General features: G+C 44.7%; 1 protein-coding gene across 2 annotated transcripts; it reads left to right on the forward strand.

Annotated features, from left to right (window-relative positions):
• The first annotated feature begins 3923 nt into the window (after positions 1–3923).
• On the forward strand, positions 3924–16549 carry LOC101161866 (protocadherin-18). 2 transcript variants are annotated; one of them, XM_011473144.3, is made up of 4 exons: positions 3924–6961; positions 7327–7415; positions 7543–7712; positions 15068–16549. In XM_011473144.3, the coding sequence occupies exons 1-4, from the start codon at positions 4454–4456 to the stop codon at positions 16018–16020; spliced, it is 3720 nt and encodes a 1239-aa protein (XP_011471446.1). In that variant the 5' UTR covers positions 3924–4453; the 3' UTR covers positions 16021–16549. The 2 variants fall into 2 exon arrangements, with proteins under 2 accessions (XP_011471446.1, XP_011471447.1); XM_011473145.3 differs by having other exon boundaries at positions 3928–6961; positions 7360–7415.
• Positions 16550–20300: the final 3751 nt, after the last annotated feature.

The raw sequence follows: 20300 nt of genomic DNA on the forward strand, positions 1-20300 counted from the left end.
TGCTCCATGAGCCATGAGCCAAGAAATATTACAGCTATCCAGCCGTAGATACCAACTTGGATGAGGAAAATGAAAATGTACACAGATCTAGTCCAGTGTTTTTCAAAACATTTTGAGCCAAGATCCACTTTTTCCTTTACAAATATTACAAGGCACACCAACAACCAAAAAAAAAAGAGAAACTCTGTAGTATGCATTGATGTACAATCTTGCACACACTTTATTGTAATACATGAGGCACAAAAAAAGCTTTAAGTTACAGCCATTTTTTCTAAAAAGTCTAATAAAAGTTGCAATATTTTTAAATAGTAATTGTCAGCTAAACGACAATCTGAGAACATAATAGTTATTTTACAAAACCGCAGAGAGCCGCAGCACAGGGAGGAAAGAACTGCATGCGGCTCCGGAGCTGCAGGTCGCCGACCCCTGCCATAGACAGTAACAATGGACAAATCCGGTGTGACATCACCCACAGAAAATGCCTTGGCTCCTCTGGCTCCAGCGAAATGAAACCAATTCAGTTGTCAGTTTTTCACGATGACTGCCGCCATTTGGAGCCAGACAACAGTGAGTGGTCCGAGTGGTCTGAGTCATTGTTTCTATGAGAACTACTGTCGCCAATCATGAGTAAACTTGTTTGAATTCCACACCCCTCCCACCGAAAGTGGCTTAGGAGAATCTGTCAATCAAACGTTCGAGGTGGGGGCCAGAGGGCAAAACATGCTTTCACTGAGGCATCTGATTGGTCAGTTTGTAACTTGAATAACTTGCAATTTTTAAAAATTCTTTAAAAGAATAGAATTAGCGAGAAGATATTTAAAAAGTATATCAGATCAAGAATGGAGCCAGCAGGTAAATGGTAAATGGCGTATAGTGATATAGCACTCTTCTACCTTCCTCGAAGGCCCAAAGCGCTTTACAGTCACAGCCCCATTCACCCATTCACACACTGCTGAACAGTGGTGCCAACCTTCCACCAGAGGCAAGCTGGGATTCAGTGTCTTGCCCAAGAAAAACTTTGACACTTCCCGCTGGATGGAGCGGTGGACGCCGCACACCAACTCACTGACACCTAACAACTTCTTTATGATCAACGTGAGGACGAGGACGGACAGGGCCAAGCTGGACCGGGAGGTGCAGTCCAATGTCCTTGGATCGCCAGGGGGAGGAGTCCCTCAGTCCAGTTATTTATACTGTCTGGGGTTGTCACCAATGATCTATGTTAATAAAACAATAATAAAGTATTTTTTTTAAATAATAAAGTAGCTTAACATGTAAAGTGTTAATCAGTGTCTGATATACCTAATGTAATCCACTCCCAACTGTTATGAATTGCAAAAGGTTTTATAAATAAAGTTAAAATAAAGAAAGAGGAAAAACTGGCTCCACCCAGTTTTCCCACCCAGTTCAGTCTGGCTCGTGACCTGACTGCATGAAGTTACTGGCAGATGCTCGTGTGCCTTTACGATCTGTTTACGGCAGCGCGCGCCGCCGATGGCACTCTCAGCGCTCAGAACTGCAGCTATTTAGATGCGGCTCAGTCCTACTCAGTTCTAGACCAACCAGAAGGTTTCTGATTGCAGCTTTCATTTCTATTTTTTTACTTTACAGCGTTAAACCTGCCCCACCCCCCCAACTAACCACCACCATCGTTGTCTTCCGTCAGCCCAGCCGCTCCCTCCACCTGCTCAGCTGCCTTTGTCAGGGGGGCGGGCGGGGGTCTCGTGCTTCATTTCAATGACAAAGTTCCAGAGACCCCCAACCTGCTCCTTTCTTTCACTTTATGGTCCTAAGGATCGCATCTCCCCATACACCCCCCACCCCCAACAGGCTGCTGGCTCAGACTGATCTTCCGCATTTGTAAATAAAACATGCCTGCAATATCTTCATCAGCAGCAGCAGCATCTTCTTCTGACCAGCATCTCCATCATCTCCATTTCCAGTAGCAACAACAGCAGGCTCAACTTTCCTTCGACATCAGGTTTTGGCCCACAACTCAGATGGTCTCTGCTGGAGGGGAGGGGGGGTGTTGTGGGTTCAAATGAGTGTAATGTGTAACTTCTCGCGCTCTCCTTCGCAGTGGAAATTTTATTTGGGCGCGTGTCCGTGTGTGCCAGCACGTGGATAGCCGGTTCCACTGGGTGACACCCCCCATGCTCAGGTACCGCGCGTGCACAAACTGGCAACATAAGTATGAATCAATGTATGCCTAATACAGTCTGCGGTTCCTTCAAGCTTAAAGCACGCAAAAGTGGGTCACTAAGGGAGTTTTGCCCCCGACACACTCATCTGTGACTTAGGGGGCCTCTATGTTCTCTGATGAAGTTTCTATTAGCAGAACCATCTGATCCAGAGAGTGCAGAACACAAAGGGGAGCAGCAGCGCAAATATCCACCTTCTGCCGCCCCACTCAGCCAAACCTGATCACAGTACACATGCTCAATTGACCCGCATATTGAAGTCACTGGGTCATGCGCATGGTAAAAGTCACTGCGCGTGTGCGCACAAATTGCGTTTTGCAGCAGCGGGGCAGAGTCTGGGAGCCGGTGTCCATGTGTTTGCTCGGGGACAGATGGCGGCGCAGGGAGCCCGTTCCCACGGGTCACACACAGGAATTTAAATGCAGATAAAATCCATCACAGAGGCGCACCCCCCCGCAGAGCCCCCAGATCATCGCTGTAATGACTGCCGGGCCGCGGTGATCAGATAAAGTGGCTCAGTCGCTGACAGGCTGTGCCGCGGGACTCATCCCGCTCTCTAGGTTTGAGCTGAAAATGGATGAAAGTTCCATCAACGATGTGAAGTCAGATGGTGTCTCAATAGTGATCTTCCTGCTGAAGCAGCAGTGATACGGGATAAACTAAGGCTTGCTGTCCTTAGGACCCGCTTACGAAGTCATATAGTCCAGTTTACAAAGGGAGGATATTAGATTTTATCCGCCAGGCGTTGGGCTTAATTCTCTCTGGCTGATTGTCAGATGGGGGCGGCGGGGTCTGAATAAATGGTAATTGCAGGTTAGGGATGTCTGTGGCCCCGGGCAGATGGCCTCGCGCTGCTCTCATAAAGCTCCACTCGCCCACTTGTATGCCGCTGAGGAAGATGAGGAGATGAAGGCTTCCATGGAGCATTATCGAGCAGCGGGGTGGTGGTGGAGTCATGAATGTGCACATGCCTGAACAAAACTACCCCCTCTTTGTGGAGAAACTGCTATGAGGGTTCTGTGACGTTATCAACCTTTTCAATAACAAAAAATCTGTTTTAAATGTTTAACCTTTTGTTGGCAAAACAGTTGAAAATCAGCATTTTTTTTGGCCTAAATGAAAGTACATAGTCAAAGACTGTTTAGCTTTAGCTTTCCAATCTTGGGGTGTTTGGCACAGACGTGCTTTACAACAAGTGATTCTAAAGCCTTTATTAAGTTAAACCACAAGCAACCATTCAGAGAAGGTTCAGTAGCCGTCGATCTGTCAACATCACAGCTGACTGAAAAGATGAATCTTTAAAAGAAATTCTAGTAAGGAACCAAACAATTTTCCAAAAATGGAAATGACCGAAAATGAGTGGAAACAGAACCAACGTTAAAATAAAATCGTATGAAAGCTCGGATTAATGGCTGATCAGGACCACCATGAAACATCCGTTTAAGTCTTAGATCCAACATTTTGACCTAGATGAATTTGAACTCATGTGTTTGCATTTCTGGAAGTATGAAGTTAGTTGGGTCAAGAATGAACCATTGCGTCACGTGCCTTCATTTGTTGGACTTGTGCGTTATTGCGCACAGAGTATGAGAACCCTCGTTGGGGGATACTGGCACGTTGACATGATTTTATGCCTCTAAACTTCAGTTTTGGTGCGTGAACAAAAAAGGTCTAAGCTGGCACGCGCTGAAGGCAGCAGAACAAAGCGCGTTCTGTCGGGTCACAGGCGCAGGCGCCGCGCGCAGACCAACTTCTCCGGTCCATTGTTATGGCACACTTCGGATTCAGAGGAGTCTTCTGGCTCTTTTGGGGGGAGGGAAGAATCGGACTTAGCATTAATACAGCTTGAAAGGGGCCATTCTGTGATTTTTTTGGGAGGGGGTGTTGCTTTGCGGAAGACAGAGGAGAAAGGAGCTGGGGTCGCGCGTGCATTCTCTCTCTCCCTTTCCTCTCTCTCTAGGAGGAGGCTGCGCCTTTCTTTGCGCAGACTTCACTCTCTCCCGGCGCGCACACAGGAGGTGGCGTTTGTGCATTCAGGCAACAGTTTGGACTGCCTGGATAGAGCCTATATGCATGTGTGTGCAATAATCCTTCAGAAAGAAACACAGATTTGTTTTCCTTTTGTTGATTTTGGAGAGTTTTTGTTTCGGACGCTGAGCCGGGGGATTGAACATGCCAGAGCTGTGAAGAAATAGCCGCGCGTCCCTCCGCCGGTTCTACCCGCTGTGGAAACAGTGCGCGCCCAGAAGAAGATGGGGGCAAAGAGGATTCGAGCCAAAGCCAGGACTGGTCCGCTCTCCACCGTGGCTCTCCGGCTGTTGTTTGTGCTCGCGCTCGTGGAAGGCACCGCGGGGAAAACGCTCAAATACAAAGTTTACGAGGAGCAGAAAGTGGGCACGGTCATTGCGCGGCTGAAGGAGGACGTGGCCGGAGTTCTTTCCAAGCTCCCCAGCTCCCTCACGTTTCTGTTCCGTGCAATGCAGAGGGGGGGCCCACGGTTTTTGTCTGTCCGGGAGGAGGACGGAGAGATCAGCATTGCCACCAAAATCGACCGCGAGAAGCTTTGTGAAAAAAACTTAAACTGCTCCATCGAGTTCGACGTGGTCACGCTCCCCACGGAGTACCTGCAACTGTTCCACGTTGAGGTGGAGGTCCTGGACATCAACGACAACTCCCCGCACTTCTCACGCGGCATAGTGCCCATCGAGATTTCCGAGAGCGCGTCCGTGGGGACGCGCGTCCCGCTGGACGGAGCGGTGGACGCAGACGTCGGGGAGAATGCCCTGCACACCTACTCACTGACGCCCAACAACTTCTTTAAGATTGACGTGAGGACGAGGACGGACGGGGCCAAGTACGCAGAGCTGGTGGTGATGAGGGAGCTGGACCGGGAGGTGCAGTCCAGCTACCAGCTGCAGCTCACAGCCTCTGATAATGGTGCACCCCCCAAGTCAGGGTCAACTCTGCTCAAAATAAGTATCTCAGATTCCAATGACAACAGTCCAGCATTTGATGAGCAGGTATATATCATCAACCTGCTGGAAAACTCACCCCTTGGGACTCTAATCATTGACTTAAACGCCACAGATCCAGATGAGGGCACCAATGGGAAAATAGTCTACTCTTTCAGCAGCCATGTCTCACCAAAGATCCTGGAGACATTTAAAATCAATCCAGAAAATGGCCACATCACTCTAATTCAGAAAGTGGACTATGAAAGCACCGTATCATATGAACTGGACGTTCAGGCTCAAGATTTGGGCCCTAATTCAATTCCTGGACTTTGCAAAATTGTGGTGAAAGTGGTGGATGTGAATGACAACAAGCCCGAGATAAACATCAACCTGATGACAACGGGGAAGGAGGAGGTGGCCTATATTTCAGAGGGAGCCCCAGTGGATACATTCATCGCTTTGGTTCGGGTTGATGACAGTGATTCAGGACTGAATGGTGAAGTGGTGTGCAGGCTGCATAGTCAAGGCCACTTCAGGCTTCAGAAGACTCATGAGAAGAACTACATGATCTTGACCAATGTGTCGCTGGACAGGGAGAAGAGGTCAGAATATAGTTTGACGGTGATAGCTGAGGACAAGGGCCTTCCCAGTCTTTCCACAATCAAACATTTCACAGTCCAGGTTCTGGATGAAAACGATAACCCTCCTCGTTTTGAAAAGAGCCGTTATGAGGTCTTTAAATCTGAAAATAACTCTCCAGGAGCCTACTTGATGACTGTGGTGGCCTCAGATCCAGATCTGGGTACCAATGGCCAAGTCACCTACTCCATTATAGATGCTCTGGTCCAAAACATCCCAATTTCCACCTGCGTCACCATTGACCCCTCCAATGGTGCCATCTATGCCCTGCGTAGCTTTGACCATGAAGACGTCAGCAGGATTGCCTTCACGGTTCGGGCTCGTGATGGGGGGAACCCCGAGCTGTCGGCCAACACCAGCGTCCTTCTCACTATTCTGGATGAAAATGACAACCCGCCGGTCATCCATTCCCCTTCACTGCGGAACCACACAGCCGAGCTTCCTGTGTGGAAGTATGCTTCTCCAGGTCAGTTAATCACAGCGCTCAAAATCATTGACCATGACTCTGGTACCAACGGAGAATTCAGCTGCGCCATTGTTGGTGGAAATGAGGATGGGCTCTTTGTGATGGACGCGAGGAGGTGCGAACTCAGAACTAATGCCAGCCTCCAACAGGCTCCACGGGATGTGATGGAGGTCCGAGTGGAGGTGCAAGATCGGGGAGCAAGTCGCCTAACCACAGGAGCCTTGCTCAGGCTGACCATACAGGAGAACATTGACCCCCTCCCTTCCCTTTATCCCACCGGCTCCAGTCAGGCCCCTCTAGATCCCTCCCTCATTGTCATCATTTCTCTGGTTGCTGTCTGTACTCTGCTCCTCATCGTCATGGTGATGTTTGCAACTGCCCGCTGCAACCGTGAGAAGAAAAACCCCAGACACAAATACAACTGCCGAGTGGCAGAGAGTAGTTACCAGAACCATCCCAAGAAGCCTTCCAGGCAGATCCACAAGGCCGACATCACACTGGTACCCACCATCAATGGAACCTTACCGGTCCGAGCGCACTCTCGCTCTCCTCTGCCCTCACCTACACCTGAGAGGGGCACTCTGGGGAGCAGACAGAGCCATCACAGCCGCCAGTCTCTCAACAGCCTGGTCACCATTTCTTCCAATCACGTGCCGGAGAACTTTGCTCTAGAGTTGGCTCACGCTACACCTCCTGTTGAGGTAAGACGTTAATGTGTGATTGAACACACGACTTCCTTGGTTTGTAGTATTTGGCAAATGTCACCTTACACTGGACAAGGAGACATTTGGGCCTAATGTTTTTATCCAGTATTTGTTGTGAATGTGTCCCCCCCCCCCCCCCCCCCCACACACATTCTGTTCCCCAGCCTTTGTGCCATTTATTTGTTGACCATCACATTCAGGATTAAATCCCAATATCATGCCACCCGCAACCCTTCCCTTTCCCAGAATGCACCCCTCCCTACATTGTCTTGTGGCCTTGCTTGTTTGACTCCATTCATTTTTCCCTCTTCATTTTTCCTTTTATTTCTTTTTTGTCCTGTTTGTTTCTCTTGGGACGGTAGCAAGTCTCACAGCTTCTGTCCATGCTCCATCAGGGCCAGTACCAGCCCCGGCCAAGCTTCAGAGGCAACAAATATACCAGGAGCTACAGGTAAGCTACTGCTGTGCTCTGTTGTCAGGGCTCAGCAGAACCACATGATAAACACTCTCAACTACCCATGATTCTGCAGCTCCTTGATGGCTACTGCCATTAGATAACAGCTTAGTTCTCTATGCAGATATGCCCTCAACGAGATGGACAAGTTTAGCCTGAAGGACAGCGGGCGCGGGGACAGCGAAGCGGGGGACAGCGACTATGATCCTGGGAGGGAGTCCCCCATGGACCGGCTCATCTGTGAGGGCTTTACTGAGATATATACCCCTGATGGCCGGCACAGACCGCATGCAGGTACAACCCACCCCACCACCCTTCCCTCCTTTCCTTCCAACTATCCTTTTCAGGGACACTTTCATCCAGTCCTAAATGTAAAAAATGTTAATCTTTATGTGAAACTTTAACAATGTTTTAAAATTTGAAATGGTTTATTTCAAGCTATCAAATAAGAATAATACACAAACAATCATCAGTTATACATTCATACAATGACGAATCAAACTTAGGATAATTAGACGTATTAATAAATATTGCTTGAAAGGGAGTGGAAGGAAGCAAACTTATATAATCCCACCCCGTTATACCATTTTATCCGGTTCCTAGCTTTTATCAGACAGAATTAAGAATCCTGAAATATCAATGAAGCACATGTCAAAGATGAATTACTAAATTATTATTTTTACTTACAACTGAAATGTTGGCTTCAGTCTGTTGAAGTGGTTTTAAAGAACCCTTTTGGTCTATTCTAAAATCATTCCCAGTGGTCTGTTAGATATGATTATATCATTTTTAGTCAAAAGAAAACAAAAAACGGTTTCATTTCCTAGGATCTAGTTTCTGCAAAGCAGCAGGAGTTAATGAGAAATTCACCTGTTAGCTTTGGGGGGACGGTTTGCTCAGAGCAATCCCACCCCCCCTCCCTCTATGGTGCTGAGAGCTCAGAACAGGGAGCTTGTGGCCCACCCATATTTTCTACACCACAAATAAACTTTTCTTCAAACTGAAATTTTTCGTCTGCGCCTGATTCACAATGATTTGAAGAAAAAATACTCAGAAATGCTATTTTGAGATTAATTTTCATACTTTAGCTCCTCCATCATCAAAAAAATACCCACAAGAGCATTTTGAAACACCAACAACACAATTTTTTTATCGGAGTGGATTTTTAAATCATATTTTCCCAAGACCACTTCAAAAAAGGTTTATTTTTTTTTCTGCTGCTTGCTTGGTGTTTTACCATCACCTTACCAATGATTTAGGGCAAATAAGTCATTTATCTAAAGAGCTGAGTGGAAAACTGTTGTTTGAACTACAGTCTGGATTCTCTGAGGTTAAAGCAAAAATAAGGATGACAATTTGATGAAGCATTTTTGATGTCGTCTGACAAACCCCATCAGTAAAAAGTCCTAATTAAGGTCAAGTAAAACAAACATTTAGACTGAGTGAAGTTTGTCTCCAGATAGAAAATAAGAACAAAATTGATTTGTTGTTATACTTTTAATGCAAAAACCTGTCATCCCCAGAGCCTTTGTTTATGTTTGAGCACCCCACAGCATGAGGAGGGCCTCTCAGTCTTGGGGTTGCAACCCCCTCTAGAGGTCATGTACTGAAGCTCAGTAATGCACACGAGTCAGTGGGTGGAGGGGAAGTTATTCACTCATCGAGCAAAGAAAGATCATGAGCACTGCAACCAAAAGACCAGTTCCTGCTGGTTTCACATGCAACGGCTGAACTACAGATTCTCTCAGTTCTTCCTCAGTATGTTGCTAAATTGTCCAGCTTCACAATTCATCTCAACTGGAGAAAAGCTCAGACTCCTCTTCATTTTTCAGAGCCATCAAATCATCTCAATATGGTTGATTTATCATAAAATCAGGCAAATAGTTCCTGAATTCAGTTTTCTATCCTCACTCTTCATATTTCCTTTATGGATTACACTTTCATGTAATCATTAATAGGGATTTTTATCGGAAGATCTGTAAGTATCAAAAGATTTCCAGTGTATTTTACCTATCTTTTCATTTTTTTCTCACTATTTTTGGAGAAATGTAAACAAGGACAGAGCAGTCAGTGTTTCGTTTGCTGAAGTCCACCTATAGATCAGGAGGAAGTGACCTCTGCACGATCGTTTGCTTCTCTGTAGTTTGTGAAACAGCATTTCTGCAACAGCTGCGTGTTTGCTTTTATCAAAGGTACATGTGGGTGGTTGTAAATGATCATGGACCATGTTTTGTTTGACACCCCCCTCCCATTGGCTGTGGTGCCCCCCTGCCTGGACGCTCCCTCTCCTCCACCGCTAAGGTTAACCAGCAAGAGCTGAACACTTGTAATATGACCCAGCTGACTTTAAAGCTTTTTGCCTCAGAACAGCAAAGGTCTGCCACACATTTGCACGGGGTTATAAACACTCGATGGTTTCCTCCAACCCCCCCCCCATCCATCTAAACAAATGTCAGTCAGGGTTAAGCCCCCACAACTTCTTTAATAATGCCATCCCTCTGCTCTCAGGGCTGCAGCTTCCCACACAACCATCACTCTAGCCTGCATCCAAGCAACATCCCAATTAGAGTCTACCAGACGGCCAACAGCCCCCCCACCCCATCTTTTACAGCTGTGTGGAGGAGCTCCACTTGTTAGACTCTCTCCTTTTTTCAGCCCTGGTTTTCAGCCGTCAGAACCGGGGCTCTGATGAAAAAGAGCCATTTAATTACTGCGTGGAGAACTGTTGCCATGGAGTCAGTGCTGAGCTGCCGCATGATTGAGCCCAGAAGAGCATAATTACACCTCAGAGCTCACCTTGCTCCCCCGGTATGTTCAGCCCCCGTGTCCATGGCAGCGTCCATGATTCGGAGCCGCCCCCTCTTTGTCATCAGTCGCTGCTCAGCGTGGTAGAAAGTGGCGTCTGTCAGGATGCAGAAGCTGGATGGAGGGTATCAGACAGAGGACCATAACAACCTGATCACAACCGCGGCCTCCTTTGTTTTCCTCTCTCTGCAGTCACCGTGTGCTCAGCCCCTGCTGGCTGTAGAGAGCTGGTACCACACACAATAATCCAAACCGTCAGAACCAATGAGATTCAAATTCAAGAGCCCTGCGTGTCTGCAGATCGTTGGACGTGGTGGTCAAAAAGACACACACAATGACAAACAGACTTTCCAATATCTCTCTGTACAGTCTCTTATTTTGGAACGCAGTGGAAAGCCAGCAGAAATCCCGCCCACTGGAGATAAAATCAGAAGTCTCCTTCAAAATCCCACTCTGGTGAAAATGGCCTTTTTGTGTTTTAAACATGTTCTTGTGGAATTTCTCTGATGATGGAGCCCATTTATTAGAAAACTAAGCTGAAAATTGCATTTCTAAGTATTTATTTAGTTAAATCAATTTATTCAAAGCAGAAGATGTGAAGCCTGAAAAAGATAATAGACTTTAACTGTGTCAAAACACTTTTACTCACTCTACTTTTGGCCAATTAAAGCAATCAGTCAAATCACAAAAGTATTGTTGAAGGAATTAAACTAAACCTGTCAGACGTGAATAAAACTGTTGCATACTGTTTTTTTTTAAACAAAGCAGAAAATTCCCTTTTGTTTGTTTAAAGCATAGAGCAAAAACAAACAGATGAGCTCTCAGGATTTCAATAGACTCACAAACCGTTTCTCCAGTAAAGACGAGAATATTTCCTGAATAAAAGTGTTTCAAAGACGGACCTTCCACAAACCAAAAGGAGGAAATATGTGTTTTAGGAGGGGAATACACAGCATAAATCTGAAAAAGCAGGAATCATGGGTAAACATAGTGTAAGGAGGAGCTGCAGCTGCTCATTCCTATGACAGTCAGAGGACTAGAAGGACGAGCTGTTGTTCTTCTTTCTGATTTCTCTGTCCTGGTCAGAGCTCATGTTGTGACCTGTAAGCACAGCTTAAAAAGTCTCTTAAAATTTCCAGTTATATAAAAAATATTCTTCAGTTTTTTTTATTTTTTTTTGTTCTAGGTGATGATAAACTTTTTGGATTTATTGGTACGTTGCAAATTAGCGACATATGACATGAAGAGGTTAATGCAGTTGTATTTAAGTATTTCAAATACTTTCTAATTATTTTTCAGTTATTTTATTCGATAAAAATGTTCGGACATAGATGGGGCATCTACATCGGTGCAGCTGCTCCATCTCCATCACCTCATATCTTACTGAACTGCTGACTGTCCCAGCTCTTTCAGAATAATAATAATTAATATTATTAATTATTAATTAAAGGCTCCTGTTTGAGTTCTCAGAGTGATGGAGATATTATATCAGTTTCCTTTGTGCACCACAGTGGATCCTTGCCCCCCTCTGAGTGGAGACAAAGCCAACATTTAGTTGTGCGATGAAAACAAAAAAGATAATGAAACAGTGTGTGAAGTAAACAAACGCAGTATTGGCACAGAGCTGAATGAATGAGTTCCTGGCAGTGAATCAGTCGGTTAAGCTGTCACACAGCCGGCTTTCCGTTTGCCGAGTGCATTCTTTTTAACGCATCGACTGGGTTAAATCTTCCCTTTTTATCCATTCATCAGCCTCTGCCTCCACATGATTTTCCTTCCACAGCACTCAAATGCACTTTTCATCTGCTCTAAGATGTATTATAAATGTTCCTTTCATGTTAATGAGGGGATAATGAAGTCCCTCAAAAGCACGGCTGAAAAGCGCAGCGTTGTTTTAATGAAGGCTTTAAGTTGGCATATTTCATTTGTCTAATTTATTCTTCAGAGATTTTCTATTTGAAGATTTAATATTGAAAAGAGTGGCTTGAAAGAGAAAAATGCAGGGCTTTTAGAGGAGAAGTTATTCTGAATGTGTAACAGGCATTGATCAGCTCGGCTGAAGTGTCTCTGTGGTAAATGCGCTGGAGCTCCTGCAGAGAGCCTTTCAGACTAATTAGGGCAGATTTCCCCCACGCTCACAGACGCTGCAGAAAACACCTTTGAACAAACATTAGCTGGGTGCAGAAGACAAGCAGCATCTCCAAGTCTGTTTAACTTTGGGACTGCATTGACGATTTTCAAGAACAGAAGTGTTCATTACAACAAAGCCTGTTCTTGTTGGGCTGACCTCCTAGGCGGGAAATGTCTCCTTTGGTCGGAATTTTTAACATTTGTCACGGGATTCCTGCCATGCTCTGGACATTGGCTTGAAATGGAAGACACTTTATCAGGCGGTTAAGATCCAGAAAACATATGACCCCATTTACCAAAGTGATGCTTTTGTACTAAACTCTGCACATTTCTGAAACACAAAGCTGCTGAACTGGAAAAGAGATCACATGACGAGAAAACCAGACAAAACTTTAGCTGTTTCACTGTCTAAGAACAATACAATTCTTGAGAAAACACTTTAGTAAGTTAGCGGTCATAACAAATTTAATCAACATTTTGGATTTTAAACCCCAAGAAAAGAAGAATAGAATAAAGTTTTCCCCAAATTTTTAAATGAGGAAACTTTAGCAAGGTCTCATCAAAAGCCTAAAATGTTTCTGCAAAGACAAAAATTCCTCCCAAATATCAGATAAATTAAATAGTTTCACTGTATTTACAGACCTCCATTCACAGAGGCTCTGTTTGAAGGGCATCTGCAAAAATGTCTGCAGATTTCTAATCTTCCCTGAAATCTTTTGGACTAAGGAACATTTGTTTGAGCAGGTAAAAGAAAATCAGAAACTAACAGTGCACGTCCATGTTTGGTGTTACAGAGTGAAGGAGAACAGTAATAAACCCCCCCTAACACAAAATCCTCCGGCGGGCGGCCGTGTCGCTCACTCAAGAACGCACGCAGCTTGTAATGGAATGAATAATTTGAACGCAGTAAATTTGTGGTATTTCCACGCGAGACGGAAACTTCTGTTGGAGAATGAGGATGTGTTTCTGAAACCGCGCTCGTGTGTGTGTGTGAGTAGAGGGAGCGCACCGTGTGCAGCGTACAGGCAGTGCCAGCCGCACGCCGGCAAGTGGGAGTGAGAGGCGGAGGGAGTGAAGGAGAACAGTAATAAAAGGTTTCCCCCAGAAACCCTTAAAATGTGAACACAGGACTAGCAGAAAAAGTAAATTATCAGCAAAGATGAATGTGTTTAATGTGTTTATTATAGTTCCAATCACACACCTTATGCAGAAAAAAAAACAAAAAACTTTCACCCGCCCTTTTCACAAAAAGGGCGGTGATGCGGTGCTGACCTCATCACCGTGGTGATGCGGTTGTCGTCACACCCCTAACCTGTAATCATGTTCTCATGTCTGGGTTCATTCACATCCTGGTACGCTCTCCGTCCATCCTGCTGCAAAAGCCGCTTTCTCTCGTTCAAGAGGGGAAAAATAAAAACAAGAATGATCAATTTATTATTGTCTCCATGAAGATCAGAAAACACCATAATATTTAGGATGCCCAATCCCCATACCGCAGCGATTCTCCGGATATTGCTTGCTTGAGCCATGTGCTACGAGCTCCGGCCGGCCGCGAAGCTCTTCTGCTTGTCATGCCGGCATTCGGGCAGCTGGTTGGCCGGTAGATGGACACATCTGAAGGCTACATGCTACGTATCCCATAATGCATCTTGACCAATCGCAGTGGCCCTGTAACTATGATGCATTTAAATACAACAGGACAAATGAAATGCTACGTAGCATGTAGCCTACTAGCCTTCGAATGTAAAGTGACTGCTAAAGAGCATGTTAATAAAAGACAAATCCTGAATATTATTATTCCTATTCGACCCTAAACTACAATATCAGCTGGATGTCCGTCTACCTGCCAGCCAGCTGCCCGAATGCCGACATGACAAGCTAAAGAGCTCAGCGGCGGGCCGGAGCTCGTAGGAGCTATGTGTCCAGTAGGCGAAGCAGCAAGCTCGGGCATCTGCAATCTTATGATATTTTTCTGATTTTCATCGAGACAATAATAAATAGATCATACTTGTTTTTATTTTTCCCCTCTTAAACGAGTGTGGGTCACAGAAACACGGAAGTAAAGCGGCTTTTGCAGCAGGATGGACGCTACCAGGGTGTAAATGAATCCATACATGAAAACGTGATTACTGATGCTTTTGTGCTTTTTTAAATAAACAAATCTGATCTCTAAACATCCTCCACGTCTTCCATGCATTGTAATGAGACACACACAGACAGAAATGTGAAGGTATTTGCTGTAAATCCAAATATTGTTCACATCCGTGTTTATGAAGGGCTAACCACGTGAGCAATTATTTCGTTCGCACAAATTAATTATTGCGTAGGAACGAGATATTAATTTGTGGGAACGAGATATCTATTATTTTATCCATGTCGGGTCACGGGCTCTGTAAATATCAGACCACATACATGGATCTAATTTCAAATAAACATTTTACATGAATAAAATACAGAGTGAATTTTTGCGGGTAACATTTTATAGTAATTTACATAAATATAATGACATTAAGAACAAAGAATTTAACTTTTTTTCTCAACACCTGACACGTTTCTTTGTGTCTCAATGTTGCTTCTGTGCTTATTTTGGTTTAACGTGTAGAATGTTCATCAGACGTATTCACATCTCACAGCTTGGAGTTTTTGCAGCATCAGACCAGTGAAAACATGTGGTTGATAGGATCACTCATGAGTCTCTCCTCCTTCCTCTGCAGCCATGCGTCTCTGCACAGAGGAGTGTCGGGTTCTGGGGCACTCGGATCAGTGCTGGATGCCCCCCCTCGCCTCGCCAGCCTCATCCTCCTCTGACTATCGAAGCAACCTCTACATTCCTGGGGAAGAAGCCCGCCAAGCCGCCGACATCACCCAGGAGAAGGTACCTCAGCCATGCACTGACACCGGACCGGCTCGGAACCAGAGCTTCTCCACCTTCGGCAAGGACTTGGGTGAGGAGGGTGGGGGAGAAGATGAAAGGGGGGAGGGGAACTCCACTGAAACCAAAGATGAAGATCTGTGTGGAACCTCATCATTGCTGTCAGAGATGAGCAGCGTGTTCCAGAGGTTACTCCCCCAGGGTTTGGACTCATACATGCAGGTCAACGAGAACCAGAAGGGAACTAGTCTAAGTGGGGTGGGGGTCCCCATGACAGGATCTTTAGATCGTAGGAGGGGTCACCTTCCTGGAAAGCCCAGCCCCTCCGTTCATCAGCAGGGCGTGGCGGCCTGGGCTGCCAACACCCACTTCCAGAACCCCGGAAGCAGCATCGGCCCGTCCGGTCAGCATCAGGGGGGCAGCTACCACACCCTGAAGCCCAGCACCAAACTCAGCTCCCAGAGCGGTAGCCACAAGGGCTCACAGGCCCCCAAAAACAGCCCCCAGAGCAACGGGCACCACTCCAAACCCCACAGCACCCCCCTGCTCACAGCGCTTGTCAGCCCAACACTGGCGCAGCCTTCCCCGGCCCCCCTCCCAGCCCAGCTTCCTGGGCCCTCTTCAAAGTGGTTGCCGGCCATGGAGGAGATCCCGGAGAACTACGAGGAAGACGACTTTGACTCTGTGCTCTGCCACCTTCAGGGCAAGCGTAGCGACAGCCGGCACGAGCTGGTGGATGCCAGTGAGCTGGTGGCTGAGATCAACAAGCTCCTGCAGGATGTGCGGCAGAGTTAAGCCACTGTGGCTGTGGCTCCAGCGGACGCAGAGCAGCAACCTCTGTGCTCCTGCAGAAATAAACTCTGAGCATCAAGAACAAAAACATGAAAAGTAAAGACAAAAAACAGGACACACTGATGTCGTTAAAGTTGCATTTCTTATAAAACTGTTGTGTTTTGTGAATGCTACATATCCCAAAAAAAGTTAAAATGTTTGTTATTGCTGGTATCGTACACAATGTACACCATGTGACTGTATTTATCTTTGTATTTCAAAAATACATTTGTATACTTATATTTATAAAATTGTAAATACATATAATCAAAAGTCTATTTTTATATTTTGGTGCATGTAGAGTACAAAAACTGTATCAAGACTGACATGCGATCGACATTCTGCATATTTAAATTGTCTTTTGTATTGTGATTCTTTTTTTATGCCTCTATTGTATGTTTAAATGAGTATATTAATGAAATATTGAATGCTTGTTTTGTGATAAAATGCTGGAGGGAAAGAAAGGAGGATAAATTAAAGTAATATACAAACATTTGGGGGTTTTTGATCTCTTCATGAGGATGAATGCAGGGATGCAACTTTCAGTTTTGGTGGTCTCCTTATGCTCTTCTCAAAGTTTCTGTTCTTCATCTGTTAAAGCTGGTCTGTAACAAGGAAGAAACACAAAAATGTTATTATTATGGCTTCAGCACAAACCTTCAAGTGAAAAAAAATCACGTCTTAGGGTCTGATTTAACAAGTTTTTAATTTTCTAATAGAGATTTACTTTAAAAAAGTAAAGGAAAGATGGTTTGATCCAAGGAAAGGAAAGACCTGATGGAGAAGTGGGGAAATAAACCAAACAGGAAAGCCAACTGTTACCCTTTTAAATACTCTTAAGTTACGTTTTTTATTTTTAATGCTTTGAATCCTGGCTGGGTCCTCTCTGTGTGGAGTTTGCATGTTCTCTCAGTGCATGTGGGGGTTTTCCCCGGGCACTCCAGCTTCGTCCACCGTACAAAGACATGCTTCATCCGTTCGTTGGTCACTCTAAGAAGTGTCCCTAGGTGTGCATGTGTGAGGGTGGGAGTAATTGGTAGACTGATAGTCTGGTGACTTGTCCAGGGTGTACCCCACCTTTGCACAACAGCCAGGACAGGCAACCATGTGACCCTGAAAAGGATAAAGCAGGTGAAGAAAATAGATGGATGGCTGGATGGATGAATACAATTCTTCCTTTGCTGCAGAGCTGGAGCTACGATGGGACAGTGAACCAACCCGTTCAGTTTTGATCAAACCCATAAGTCCTTAAAAGCAAACAATTGCTTTGGCCTCTTTGGAGCCCCTCCTGCTCAGATCAGGAGCTTTTTCTCCTCACCGCAGTGAGTTGTCGTGTCTAGCACGTCAATCTTAGATCCTCCTCAAAACACACAATTACCCAGAAACACACGAAAATAGGGGGTGTTTGCTGCTGGGAGACTGCTGCAGAGCTGAGGAGGGAAAAAAAACGGTGGGGGGGGGGGGGGGGGGGTCATAGATCCCCCCCAACCCCCCTGCTGTTCCACAGCTGGATAATGAGTGACACCTACAGGTCAGCCGGTGAAATGGAAAGTCACGACTTCAACACCCAACTCTAAGCCCGCTGTGACACCAGATGCAGCAGCAGCAGCTCTGCAGACACTCAGAAGCAGCACATGACCAGACAGAGCCCCCTGCAGGAGTCACCGCTGTACTGCAGCTTCTCCAGGGAAGAGATGCAGGAACCAGACTGGGAGATTTTGTTAGATGAGCAGGACCGCAAAACAATTTTGAATGAGCCAGTTCCGCTCTCAGTGGGAGAGGCTGAATCACTGCTGCTGTAACTCTTTGAACTGTTTTCATCTGTTCAAGAAGCTGCTTTTTTATCAATGTAAAACGATTTACCAGGTATGCATAGAAAGACCATGAAACAGAAAAACAAAGTTTCCTAGTTTCCTCTGACACAAAAAGGAAGGAAGACAGTGACAAAATGCATAAAATAAAAGGCAGATGTTGGTGGATGTGTGTCAAGAATAAGCAGTACAGGTTTAAGGAGTACAGGTTTATAAAGTTGGTTTGCAGCAACTCAGGGTGTGTGTGTGTTTGTTCTTCCAAACAAATGGTTGTGCATCAAGTTGTGAACAAAGCCCAATCAGGAAGTAGCAATTGCTGCAACTTCATTTTGGGACTGGTCTCGAAAAGGACATAAAAATCCCATATAAAATACCCAAAACAAAAGTCAGGATTTTACAAAAACACGTTGGTTTCAAAAATGTGGTTGATGTTTGGTGCTTTTTAGGGGTGGGGGTCAGTAGATAGGGGGTAATTAAAGTCAGCTGTTTTGATTTTATGAAAGCTACATTTGTGTTTTTACAAACATTGTTGAGGTGGGCAGAACGATCTCTGCTCACTCGCTGTCCCACTTCAGGCTTCATTTTCAGCATTCTGAATCCTCAGTTCAGATTCCAAGTGTGAGCTATAGATGAACATCCCCTACCGGTGTGGGGGCCTTCAGTCTCCCATATTCTTCAAATACCAGTAAATGTAAAGTGTTAAATAGTTCATCTCTGCTGCATTACAAACATGATTTGTTTGTGATCATTCACAGCTGAACCATATAAGCTTGACACATGATCATACCAGCCAATTCTTACTTTTATTTAGTTATTAAGTTAAAAAATATTACTTGTGTTATCTATTGTGTTGTATAAAATGTGTTAACATAGTGCTGAAACCTTGTTACTGCTGTGAGAGCTTCTTGTCTTACTTCACGTCCTGCACAGAGTTATTCTAAGATCCCAAATGATTAGCGGAAGGGAGACTTCTGAAAGGAGCTTCAAAAATGTTATAAACAAACCCAAAAAAAAGTGATGTTACACTAAAGAACTGAAGTAAAATATGACACACGAAAACGGAATAAAAAAGCTATAGAGTAAAGAAACATAAAGTCACAAACAGAGCATTAGACGGTTGGCAGCTACAAGTAAGGATTGATGACACTAGATAGACCGAGTGAGTGTGACGTCACCCACAGATAATGTGTTAGTTCAGACTCTAATCAAATGAAGTCGCCATTTTTTCATGATATGGACGGCGCCCATGTTAGAACAGGCCAACCTTAGTAAGCACTGATTTGTCAGATTTGGGGTTAATCAATATATACATATATATTTTTTTTCTTTCTTTTTTTTTCTAAACTTGTTCTGTCCAACAGCTGAGCAAACAGATTAGAGCTGAAGGCTTTTTGTGTTGGACAGGTTTTACTATCACAAAAAGAGGTCATATAACTTCTAAAAACCAGAGTATAGATTTGTATAAACCCCTTTTTGTTGTATTATTTTTTATTTATTTGTTATATTTAGTGTGTGGGGAGGGAGAGGGGCAGACTGTGAGAGGGGAGGGGGGGTGGAAGAGAGTAAAAGGAAGAAAGGTGAGAAAATGGGGGATACAAGTACTGATTTGAATAAGTTATTATTTTAAGCTGTAACAATGATACCAGATCTGCTGGAAAGACGAATGTTACATCAAAGGTGAAAATCTGACACTAAGATGAGTGGAAAATATCTGTCCATCAATACACTGTGGGTAAGGAGGAGGGATGAAGCAGACAGGGAGTAGTGTATCAGTGTGCACGTGCACGTGTGGGTGGAGATACATGCATGCTGCCGAAGTGAACCGTGTGTTCATAAGGGGAACCAGATCCTACCCAGCCAGACCAGCCAGACCAGGAGAGGGGGGGGGACCCCAGGCCAGGAGTTTATGTTTCTCATCATGATATGTTCCAGAGCAGTGATGAAATAATCACCTTCACGGCAAACATTTTAATTATCACTGTTATTACAATAAGATAAAGATAATCATATGTTTTAAATGTTCACACTGTTTAGAAAAAAATGACAAAAACAATTCAAAGTTCAAAAGAAGCATGGGTTTACCCAGCAGTGGAATTGTTTTCAGATTAACCTCCAGAAAGTTTCAGTTTCAGGACAAAAGGAAAAGTGATTGGTCAGAACATTTTTTAGTACCCATCAGCCCGCCGGCCAGGGATGTCAAAAAAGCTTCAAATTAACATTTACATTTTTAATTTACATTATTAAAATAGATCAAAAACAAAATTCAATGATTTCTATCCTTTTCAACAACAACAAAAATCATTATTTTACTGCATACCATTGACTCAGTTTAGTTTCTGCCTGGATTTGATGAACTTTGAACAATATTTAAGCTGAGTCCAAATGAAAATCCAACTGTCCGACAGTATAAAACCCTTTATTCAGAATAAAAAC

The sequence above is a fragment of the Oryzias latipes genome, chromosome 10 (assembly GCF_002234675.1).
Source record: "Oryzias latipes chromosome 10, ASM223467v1".
Lineage (NCBI taxonomy): Eukaryota > Metazoa > Chordata > Actinopteri > Beloniformes > Adrianichthyidae > Oryzias > Oryzias latipes.